Source organism: Plasmodium gaboni, chromosome 10, assembly GCF_001602025.1.
Source record: "Plasmodium gaboni strain SY75 chromosome 10, whole genome shotgun sequence".
Classification (NCBI taxonomy): Eukaryota; Apicomplexa; class Aconoidasida; order Haemosporida; family Plasmodiidae; genus Plasmodium; species Plasmodium gaboni.
The window spans coordinates 159,245-171,701 of NC_031490.1; the positions used below are offsets into that span (position 1 = coordinate 159,245).

Consider the following 12,457-nt stretch of genomic DNA (forward strand, 5'->3'; position numbering starts at 1 on the left):
TTTTTTTTTTTTTTTTTTTTTTTTTTTTTTTTTTTTTTTTTTTTTTTTTTTTTTTTTTTTTTTTTTTTTTTTTTTTTTTGGTGATATTTAATATATTTTTTTTTTCTTCTTATTTAGAAATTTCCTTTTTTTTTTATTCTTTTTAAATTTGTTGTCATGTGGTATATATATTAATATTCCATATGTACCTATTATCCTTTTAAAAATAAATAAATTTAACATATATTTCATATTTTGAAATTTTATATTTTATTAATATGTGACAAGCAAATAAATAATTATTTGTATAATACCATATAAAAAAGGAGAATCTTAAAAACTAAATATATATATATATATATATATATTTATTTATTTATTTATTTATTTATTTACACAGCGTAATCCTTATTTTAAGGATATACAAAAAAAAAAAAAAAAAAAAAAAAAAATTTAAATATGATAATTCACATGAACGAAACAGCCATTTCGCATTTCCAAAAAAAAAAAAAAAAAAAAATATATGTATATATTGAAATGAAATAAAAAGAAATATATTATTTCTTAATATATATATATGTATATTTTTATTTATTTATTTGTTTATCCTAATTTTGTATTATTCACCGTTATTTTAAGAACCATATGGAAGGTGTAAAAAAAAAAAAAAAAAAAAAAAAAAGAGATAAATTATAATGAGGGTGTATTATTCCAATCTGGTAAGAGATAAAAAATGTTTGAATTTCATAAAAGTTGAAAAGAAATACGGAGGTACATCTCTATTAAGCAAGATTGGTCAGGCATTTAATCAAGAACATTTAAAAAATATGAAAATTAAATTAGATAATGTAAAAAGAAGTAGTTCACCTTTTTTTGGTACATCCATGGAAAGTAGTAATAATATATTTAAAAATTTTATAGATATATTTCGAAATAATAATAATATAATAAAAGATAAATTTAAAATAAATGATAATGAAAAGAAAGAAAAAGAATTTTATATGTTTTATGTGAATTCATTAATGAAATATGAAGGTTTATTTACATATGGAAAATTTCAATCATTTCTAAAAGATTTATGTGATTATTTTAATATATTTAGTATAAAATATAAATATAAAAAGAAAATGAATCCTCAATTTGAAAAATTAAAAAAACAATATGAAGTATTAAATTCATTTTTACCTTATGAATTAGAAAATGATGATTATAAAATTTTCACACAAGAAAGCAAAAAATATATAGCTCAAGCAGCTAATGTAGATATAAAATTTATAGATGAGTTACTTCTTTTTCATGATACATTAAAAACGGATCGTACATGGTTTTATAGAAGAAAAGTATTAAAAAGAAATATACCAGAAAGTTTTGAAGCTAGAGAAATCGAAGCTCCATATGATAGACCAGTACCTAAGACATACAATTATAATATTAAAGAACATTCATTAGAATATGATGAATATATGAAAAAACATGGAAGGAAATTAAAATTTAAACTATGGAATTCAAAACAACACCCATGGTTTAGAAAAAATACATCAGGAAGAAATAGATGGGCCACTAGACCATACACAAAACAATTTCCTTACCTTTACTATTCTCGTGTACCTAGTCACATGTATTTATCTAAGAACAAGCCCAAAATTTCAAATTAAAAATAAATAAAAATTAACAAGGATATAAATATATAAATATATATATATATATATATATATATATATGTGGATAACATTTTATTGTACTAAATTATTTTTTTTATAATTTTTAATATATTCACCAAAAATTAATAAATTTATAAAAAAGACAAAAAAAAAAAAAAAAAAAAAAAATATTAACAAAAAAATTAAAATATACACATAAATATATATATATATATATATATATTTTTTTTTTATTTAATCACACAATTTTTATCAACCTGTTAAGAATAAATTTGTCTGTTTTTTTTTCCAACATGTCGAGAGATATATTGTGCTCGTCAATGGTGTCAAAACCAATATTTCTTAAAATAGTCAAAGAAATGTTAGGAATAAATGGAAACATTAATATAGAAAAATATTTCATACACTCTAAAGTAACATAAATAGTTGTATGAAAATGTTGAGTATCTTTTTTATAATTCCATGGTGTATTATGTACAAAAAATTTATTTACATTTTTGATTAATGTCATAATAAGTTCTAAAAATTGAATATATTCCATATTATTAAGATATGGTATTAGTTTATTCTTTATATTATATTTCCACTCATTTAAAATAATATTCGAATTATAATCATTTGTATTTATATCAGGAACAATATTATAATTATTTTCAATACATAACGATACTACACGATATAATAGATTCCCTACATTATTTCTTAAAAATAATTCGAATGATTCTATATTTTGTTCTTTATAATTTTTATCTTCATAAATACTACCACATCCAATAAAATATAAACGTAATACATCTGGATTGTATTTTTTTAAAAGGTCAAATGGATTTACAACATTATGTAAGCTCTTGGACATTTTTATATTTTCATTTTTTATTAAACCATGACATAGAATTTTTTGTGGAAATTCAAGATTTAAACTTTTCAATAAACATATATAAAATATAGCATGGAAATTCAAAATATCTTTACCAATGACTTGAATAAATGGATTCCATATTTTTTTACAGATTAATTCGTTATTTGGTACATTTTTTTCTCTTTTTTTTTTTTTTTCTTTTTTTTCATCATTTATGTTGCTCGCTATATGTGGAAATATATTACTTTGTATATTATCACTATTGACATTAGAATTTACCATATTTAAAATATCATCATATGAACAAATAACCGAATCAGTATCACATGAAGAGGATATACTTACATGATTTTTATCAGTTGTGACATTATTATTATTTTGTTTTATTTTATTTAGATATAATATAGAACTTATATATGATAACAATGCATCAAACCATACATAGATAGTACCTTTTTGTTCATCTGGAATTTGTATTGCCCACTTTGTATTATATCTACTTATACATATATTTCTTAATTCATTTTTTAATGTATAAATTATTTGTTTTCTTAAATATTGTGGATATATAAAATTTTCATTTTTTTCATAAAAATCAATTAAATAATCTTTAAATTTTAAAATATTAAAAAAATAACTATTTTCTTCTTCAACATATATAATATTTTCATTATCTATTTTATATTTCCCTTCTCTTAATTCTTGTTCATTTATATATCTTTCTTCATTGATATTATAATAACCTTTATATGTATCTTTATATATATAATTATTATGTACTAAATATTTCCATACATTCTGAACAAATGTTTTATGAAATGAATATGATGTTCTATAAAATAAATTTATATCCACACTTAATTTTTTATTCATATCTTTATAATATTTACACATATCATCAATATATTCATTTGTTCTTATTTTATTTTCATTGCATTTTTTTTCAATTTTTAAACCGTGTTCATCCATACCTGAAAAAAAAATTATATCCTTTTTATTTTTTTCCAACCCTTTTAATTTTTCATATTTATATATAACGTCACATAATATATTACAATAAGCATGACCTATGTGTGGTCTATCATTTGAATAATAAACAGGAGTACTAATAAGTAAACATTCTTCATCACTACAAGTTTTTATAATACCACCATTATTATTATTATTATTATTATTATTATAACTATTGTCTTCTTTATTATTTATAAATTTTTCATCATATATCTCTTTTCTATCATCATTATAATTTGATACACATACACTTATTTTGTCAAATGGTTTTTTCTTTTTTAAATTCTGCAACCATCTTTTTCCAATTTTATTTTTATCACCTTTTATATTTATGCTATCCAATATATTTTTTCTATAAACATTTATATATGCATCATCTTTTATTCGTTTTCTTTTTATCTTATGGCTTTTTCTTTTCTCTCCATCCTTTATATATGAAGGACAAAAGTGTCTAGTTTTATATATATGTTTGCTTAATATTTCTATAATTAATATAAATCTTAGATATAAAAATATTATAAAAATAAAATAAATTTTCATAATTCCGCCCTATCGAATTTGTGTAACCATCAGCATAAATATAGTACATAAATGAATGAATAAATAAATAAATAAATATATATATATATATATATATAATAATATTATCTAAAAAAGTAATATATATATATATTTATCTATATATTGTTTTCATATTTAAGAGACTATACCATGATTTCAAATAAAAAAAAAAATAAAGGAAATTATTAACATTATGAGTAGTAAAAAATATATATAGTCCTCATATATAAACTTATAATAATATAAGATAATTCATGCCATTATTTTTTACAGTTCATTATATATATATATATATATATATATATTTATTTATTTATTTATTTGTTGATAAGTGATAATCCTTTTACATTTCCTTTAAAATACCCTATTTAATTATTACTATTTTATTATTATATTATTACTTTATATAACCTTAATAAAATTTTTCGGCATAAAAAATTTTTTTTTAAAATATTTCATACATATTGGCTCTTAAAATTTTTGTACCCACATAAATAATATACTTATGTAAGTATATTATATATATATATATATATATATATAATATTACATATATGTTATAATTTATATATATATATATATATAAATTATGTTATTAAAAATTACATTTTAAAATATATAACTATAATAAATTTTACATAATAATAAAACTCTTATATAAAACTTATGGAACTTGTTTAGTTAAATTTCTCCATTTATTTTATTTTATTTTTTTTTTTTTTTTTTGTATTTTTCTATAATGTTATATAATTTGAATAATAGAGAATAAATTAAATTATAAATCCTATATATAGATATAATTAATATTATGTTTATATAGATCTATATAATTTTTATGTTATTTAACTTTTTATTTATTATTAAAATTTTGTTTGTTTTCATTTTTCATGATGCAATAAATATATTTTCATATTATATATAAAATAAATATATATATATATATATATATATATGTTATCTTTATATTAATGTAAACCAATCATTTGTGTTTTCTTTTCTTTTTTCTTAACTTTATATATATATATTTATATACATTTTTTTTTTTTTATATACCTATCATGGGAAAAAGAACATTTAGAGGTAAAAAACGAGCAACTACACTAAATGAATTATACGAGCTCGAATTTGTTAAAAAAGAAAAAAAGAAATTAAAGAAATTAAATTTTGCTACAAATAAAAATAAACCAAACGATGAATCCACAATAAAAGATACAAAACAAAAGGAATTTAATAAAAAGGAAAATAAAATTAATAAAAGACTGCTAAAGGAATTTGAAAAATTAAAAAAACACGAAGAAAAATTTAAGGGAAAAACTTACTATACATCAGATCAAGATGATGACCAAACAGATATAGAAGAAAATAATCATGACCAAAATAAAAAACTAACAAACAAACAAAATAAATATGAAACATTCTTAAATATTCTTCAAAAAAAAAAAAATGAAATGTTCAATCATGTTTTAAATGAAGATATTAAAAGTAACCATAATGATCATCATACAATATCGAAAAATATTAATAAACAAAACCAAACAACAAAAAAAGATAATATACAACAAAAGGGTAATGTAAAAAACACAACACTTCTACACAAACAAAAAAATGATGAAATATATATGTCTTTCCTAGTTAATAATATAAATAAACAATCTAATGATTTTTATTTATTAAATGATTTATATATAAATAATTCTCAAGAAATTTATAATGATAACAATACAATATCGATCAATTATAAAAATGTTAATACAAATAACGAGAATATACATAATATAATAAAAGAACAACATGATAAAAATATACCTGACCATAATAATTTTAATGAAAATATTATGAACGGCAATAATTTTAACCCAAATAATAACCTGAACAATCATAATTTAAGTGAAAATATTATGAACGGCAATAATTTTAACCCAAATAATAACCTGAACAGCCATAATTTAAGTGAACATATTATGAACGGCAATAATTGTAACCCAAATAATAACCAAAATAATCTATTGTATAATTATTCAAAAACCTACAATTGTATCTCTATATATAATAACTACCAAAATGATTCTTATAAATTATGTGAAAATAAAATGGATTATTATTTTTCCTTTTGTCAAAACATAGATGAAGCATTTATAGAACAATTCTGCAATAATAAAAAAAAAAAAAATAGATTACAAAATACGAATGAACAAAAGGATAACGATAAATCTAATGAGTATAAAAATAAGACAATTGAAGATATATATGTTAAATCTAATTTGTTTGTAGAAACAAATATATTTAAATCTAAAAAGCAAACTAAAAATGAATACACTGGTCAAATATTTAATAATGTACAGATTAAACCATATTTTTTCTCACCTTATTTAGAAAAAAATTATATAACATATTATTTAATGAATATATTGGATACAAAACCAAAGAGTATCTTAGATAATGAAAATTTTTATAATATTAATGATCATATCTTATTAAATTTGAAAAATTATCTCTCAACATTTAAACATCCAGTGGCCTATTTTAATAGTGACATATATATGTATATGCAAAATTATTATAATATGAAAATTAAAAAAATTGTAAAAGATGAAAATAAAAACGACCCTTGCGATGACAACGATGTAAAAGATTCGCATATGATAAATGATATGCAAAATGGTGAGTCAATCGAAGAAAATAAAACAAATAAAATTCATAATCATAATAAAAATAATAATAGTAGTAATGTTTATAAAGCCAACAAGAAAAAGAAGAAAATCTTTCGTGATATTTCAAAAATTATAGAACATATAGAATTGAAAAGCTATTTTCATTACATAAATTCATATGTAGACATTTTATATTCAAATAAAAATGTTCTGAACAGTCATTTAATAAATATATTAAATGTTGTTCATATTTTAAATCATTTAAAAAAGAAAAGAAAACGAAGAAAATATATAAAAAAAAAATTAGAAAAAATGGAAAAGTCACAAAATATTAAACAAGAAAATATTGAATTAAAAGAAGAATTTTGTGATGAATCTTTTGCTAGACCTAAAATTTTAATTCTATGTCCATTTAGATATAATGCAAAAGAATATGTAGATATAATTTCTAATTTAATAAAACCTAGTGAAATTAAAAATAAAAATAGATTTGTTATTGAATACGATATAACCATTAATGAAAAAAAACATATGAAAGAGATATACACAAAAAAAAAAAGAACACTTGATTATATAAATATATATCAAGGAAATAATGATGATTGTTTTAGATTAGGTATAAAAATATTAGAAGGTGATAAAAAAATACAATTATATTCACCGTTCTGTGATAGTGACATATTAATTTGTTCTCCTTTAGGATTAGATATAATTATTAAGGAATCTAAAGAAAATGATTCTTCACAAGAACAAAATGAAGGAGAAGATAATATTATATATGATGAAAATAGTTCAGATGATTATGATATGAATAATGAAAATAATGGCTTAACAAATGAAATGAGAAAAGATAAAAACATAAACAAAAAAAAAAAAAATAATAAACATTATAATAATAATAAAAAAAAAAAAAAGTTATATGAATATGATTTCTTATCATCTGTTGAAATTTTATTAATTGATGAAATTGATATTATATTAATGCAAAATTTATTGACATTAAAAACTGTTTTAAATTTTATTAACAAACCATTACTTAGATGGGGTAGTGCAAATATAAATAGAATTCCAAAATATGTAATTAATGGTTTTTTAAAAAATTATAGACAAACTATTATTTCGTCAAGTATTATAGATACTAATTTTATATCATTAATACATTCCTCAAATAATTATAGATCATTTTTAAAATTATTTATAAGGAATGATGATAAATCCGTTTTATTAGATTTAAGAAATTCTTTAAATATAAATCAATATTTTAAAAAAATCGAATGTGATAATATTTTAAATATAGAGGAAAGTATCTTAAACTTTTTCTCAACTAACGTTATGGATATTTTAACTAACATAAAACAACTCATCATATTTATACCAACATATATTGAATATTTGAGAATATATGAATTATTAAAAAAAAATGATATCTCATTTAAAGGAGTTAATGAATATACAAATGAAAAAAAAATATTACAAATTAGAAAACTATTTAAATTTAAACGAATTAATATTTTATTAGTAACAGGACGTTTAATATATTATGAAAGATGTACATTCAAAGGAGCAAATCATATTATTTTCTTTTCACCTCCAAAATTTCTTTTTATGTATTCTGAGCTAATTAAAAATTTATCTAAAGATCCAAATTCATCTTCTATGTGTTATTATACAAAATATCATACATACGAATTAGAGAGAATAGTTGGACAAGCAAGAACAAAGCAACTGATACATGAAAAAAATGGAAAAATTACACTATTTAAATGAAACGTGAAAAATATATATATATGTCAATGTTATATAAATAAATAAATAAATACATATATATATATATATATATATATATATATATATACTTTATATTATTTGTGCCAACTTTTTGTATATTTTCTTTTCAGTTTACTTTTATCGTATATTCATTCCTTTTATTGGTTATTTTATTTTATTTTATTTTATTTTTTTTTTGTTATATATTATATAAAATAATAAATATTTTATATCTCGTGAATTAGTTTTTTATATATTACCACATTTGAATTTTTTCTGTAACAAATAAAGATATTAAATTATAAAATATAAAAATTCTTATATTATTTAATAATTTTAAATATATATATTCTCTTTTAGCTTTATACTTTAATATGTTTAATTTTATAGATTCCTCATATAAATCAATTTCTATATCTTCGAGTTTAGCCATTAGCTAAAGTTAGGAAATATTGTCATAATGTTTAATAGGCTAAATATTATTAGTATCTTGTTAAATATTTTTTAAAAAAAAATATTTGGCTATTTGGCTATTTTTTTTTTTTTTTTTTTTTTTTTTCTTACCTTTTTAGCTTTCCCTAGTTCCTCTTCATAAACTGAGGAAATAGATTTTTTACCTGACTGTTCAGACATATTTTTTAAAATATTGTAAATACGATTATATTATAATTCTTAGTGTATATAAATGTGACATATAAAATGTGAATATTAAAAAATATAATATTATGTGTGTGTATGAATTTTTTATTTTTTTTTAATGTTCTATAAATAAAAATTAAGGTAATAAAAAGAAGAAAAAAATAAAATAACAATAAATATAATAAAAATAAAAAGGTATTGTTACAAAAATATTGTTTGAGAATACAACCTACAGTTGTGAAAAAAAAAAAAAATAATAATTGGACACACATAAATTTTTTGTTAACCAATAATTGGTGTATAGACATTTATTATATCAAATAAAAAAAAAAAAAATTCAATAAGGATAGAAAAACGTGTATGCATTTTATAATTCATTTTTTTTTTTTTTTTTTTTTTTTTTTTTTTTTTTTTTTTTTTTTTTTTTTTTTTTTTTTTTTTTTTTTTTTTTTTTTTTTTTTATTTTATATATTTATAAATAGCTATCCTTTTTATTATATTCCAAATTTCACATGTGAAATATTTCAGAAATTTGAATATTCTTCATATCACTATTTTCATCATCATTTATTTCATTAAATGTCCTTATAAAATTAATATTTTTATATAGAATATTATGGAAATTTTTTAAACTATTTAAATTAACTTCTTTTATTAAAATATTCAGTTTATTACTTTTTTTACAATTATTAAAATATTCTGAGAACAAATCGTTAGTAACCAAATCATCATCAATTAAATTGTCATTTGTTATCTGATTTTGCTTTTCAATATTTTCTCTATTAATTGTACTATCATTCAAATAATGTGTATGTAGCAAATTATTAAGTTCTTTTATTAAATCCTGCTTTGAATATTTCTTATGTTTATCTATAAATGTATCTATAACATTAAATTGATTAGTATAAGTCTTAATATGTCTATTTTTTATAAAAATTTGTTTCTCTTCATTCACATTTATATCATAAAAATGACTATTTTTATAAGCTTCTTTTAATGGGACTGAATATTTATACACATGATACATCAAATGTGAATCATCAAATTTATTTTTATTCTTTTTTTCATCCTTATTTGATTTAATAGAAGCATAGTTATCTAAAATATGCTGAATAAAATAATTCTTATTTCCTTCCATAATTCTTAAAACGGTTAAACTTAAATTTATGCATTTTTCTATATTTTTCTTGGATTTATCCAAATTCTTTTTACATATTTGTTTTTTCATCTGATCCTTCTCAACATTCTTGATATAATTATTTTCTTTAATTTGATCAAATGCGTAATATAAATTGTAAATAAGATTTCGCATAAGTATATCAAATAGGCAACATAAACCTTTACTAAATCTATATATTAACACAAAGAAAATTATATAGATCAAAAAAAAAAATAATAATAAAATAATAAAATAATAATATAATAAAATAATAAAATAATAAAATAATAAAAGACACTTCATAATATATATATATATATATATATATATATATATATATATGTATTGTTTTATTATATTTTGCTTTACTTTTCTGATATATGTTTCTTCATTTTTCCTTTTTTCTCCATCTTCTTTCTCTTATTTTTTGTTTTTATATCCCCTTTAACATCACCGGTTGGTAACAAATTTAACAAAGTTGATATTCCAAATATTATCAAAATATGAAATGATAAAATAAAGCAATTCTTTATAAAGAAATTACAGTTCCAAAACATTTATTCATTTCTAAAAATATTAAAATAGAATGAATAATATTTTTTCTTATAATTATATAGATATTTTTAAAGCAACGAAAAATGTACACTATAATTTGGTCATGATATATTAAAAAAAAAAAAAAATAGTAAAACGCTTCAGGGGTAAATTGATATACACATATAACTTACACAAATAAATAAATATATATATTTATATTTTCTTTCAATTGATGTACATTAATGTGAAAAAAAAAAGTAACTTTTAATTTATACTAAAATTTAAAAATCTTCATATATATTGTTGTCTTTATTTTATTTTATTATATTTTTTTTTTTTTTCTTATTTCTATGTGTGTCTTTACTTCCTTATTATTTGTGTCCAATGTTTTAGTTATTATTATCATTTAAAATATATAACATACTATAATTCATTTAGGAAAAAAAAAGAAAAAAAAAAAAAAACTGAAAAAATTAAAAATTGTATATTTTATTTTTTATGCAATGTTGTCCTTGTGATGATACATTTTTATTGATGGTAAATTTTTATAATAATAAGGAATTAGTGGCTGTATTATAATATCCTGTTTACTAAAAGAATATACATTTTTATGAACATTTTCATATGATTTATTATGATTATCATGTAATAATAAATAACATTTAGGACACATACCTATATAATTATGTAAACCATATTGGTATACATTATAATATCTATATTTGTGATACTTATAACAATCATATAGAAAAAGAAATCTATTACTACTATTCTCATCCTTTTTTTTATAATCTCTTTCAAATGATAAAAAATTGCTTTTATTATTTTCTTTAATTAGATTTTTATTCTTCATTTTTAAAAAGGACAATGTATTAGAAAAAAGATATTTTGAAAAAAAATTAATAAATATATTCTTCATATATGATTTGAATATTTTTTCCAATTTAAATAATCCTTTTATCTTTTTAAAGCTCTTATAATAACATTTATCATTCTTTCTTATGTTACATGCTGATTTTTTATTTTTTACCTCATAACATAACAGATGGAATATTTGACATACCTTACTTTTTATTATATTTTCTAATCTACATAGAGTCCTCTTTATTTTGTGCTTATTTAAATATTTCACTGTACGCAATAATTTTAAATAATAAAAAACATATCTTAAATATCTTTTCTCATTTATTAATTTGTTTAATATTTCAATGCCTCTTCCAGTTTTTAAACTTGTGGTTACGAGAACCTTTCCTTCTTCAAAAGAAAGAAATTTAGTTTCTAATATAGGATCAAAATATATATATATATATATTTATTTATTTATTTATTTATTTATTTGTTAAATTATATTTATAATTATTAAATGAAATATTTAAATATATAACCTACTTTTTCTTTTTCTTTTCTTATTTTTTACCTTCAACCATGATAAATGCTTAAATTAAATAATTTGTGGAAATTTTCCAAACAAACCTTTTATCAGGTTTATTGTTATAATGTATAAATGTAAATAAATGTCTAGAACTATTATAATATACTAAATGCTTTATTCTCATAATTAAAAAAAAAAAATATATATATATATATATATTTATGTAGAAAGACATGTTGTTTATAGCCAAAAAAAAAAAAA

At 18.2% G+C, this 12,457-nt stretch overlaps 6 protein-coding genes across 6 annotated transcripts; 2 read left to right on the forward strand and 4 right to left on the reverse strand.

Annotated features, from left to right (window-relative positions):
* Positions 1-674: 674 nt before the first annotated feature.
* PGSY75_1004900 (hypothetical protein) lies at positions 675-1,634 on the forward strand (the record flags this gene model as incomplete). The annotated part of the gene is made up of 1 exon (XM_018785816.1): positions 675-1,634. One exon carries the CDS (start codon positions 675-677, stop codon positions 1,632-1,634), a length of 960 nt encoding a protein of 319 aa, XP_018641433.1.
* A 244-nt stretch (positions 1,635-1,878) lies between these two features.
* Positions 1,879-4,050, reverse strand: PGSY75_1005000 (putative methionine--tRNA ligase; the record flags this gene model as incomplete). The annotated part of the gene is made up of 1 exon (XM_018785817.1): positions 1,879-4,050. One exon carries the CDS (start codon positions 4,048-4,050, stop codon positions 1,879-1,881), a length of 2,172 nt encoding a protein of 723 aa, XP_018641434.1.
* A 1,079-nt stretch (positions 4,051-5,129) lies between these two features.
* Positions 5,130-8,489, forward strand: PGSY75_1005100 (conserved protein, unknown function; the record flags this gene model as incomplete). The annotated part of the gene is made up of 1 exon (XM_018785818.1): positions 5,130-8,489. The coding sequence occupies one exon, from the start codon at positions 5,130-5,132 to the stop codon at positions 8,487-8,489; it is 3,360 nt and encodes a 1,119-aa protein (XP_018641435.1).
* Positions 8,490-8,716: 227 nt separating this feature from the next.
* Positions 8,717-9,122, reverse strand: PGSY75_1005200 (hypothetical protein; the record flags this gene model as incomplete). The annotated part of the gene is made up of 3 exons (XM_018785819.1): positions 8,717-8,765; positions 8,858-8,925; positions 9,054-9,122. 3 exons carry the CDS (start codon positions 9,120-9,122, stop codon positions 8,717-8,719), a joined length of 186 nt encoding a protein of 61 aa, XP_018641436.1.
* A 514-nt stretch (positions 9,123-9,636) lies between these two features.
* PGSY75_1005300 (hypothetical protein) lies at positions 9,637-10,844 on the reverse strand (the record flags this gene model as incomplete). The annotated part of the gene is made up of 2 exons (XM_018785820.1): positions 9,637-10,477; positions 10,657-10,844. 2 exons carry the CDS (start codon positions 10,842-10,844, stop codon positions 9,637-9,639), a joined length of 1,029 nt encoding a protein of 342 aa, XP_018641437.1.
* Positions 10,845-11,320: 476 nt separating this feature from the next.
* Positions 11,321-12,251, reverse strand: PGSY75_1005400 (hypothetical protein; the record flags this gene model as incomplete). The annotated part of the gene is made up of 2 exons (XM_018785821.1): positions 11,321-12,114; positions 12,242-12,251. The coding sequence occupies 2 exons, from the start codon at positions 12,249-12,251 to the stop codon at positions 11,321-11,323; spliced, it is 804 nt and encodes a 267-aa protein (XP_018641438.1).
* Positions 12,252-12,457: the final 206 nt, after the last annotated feature.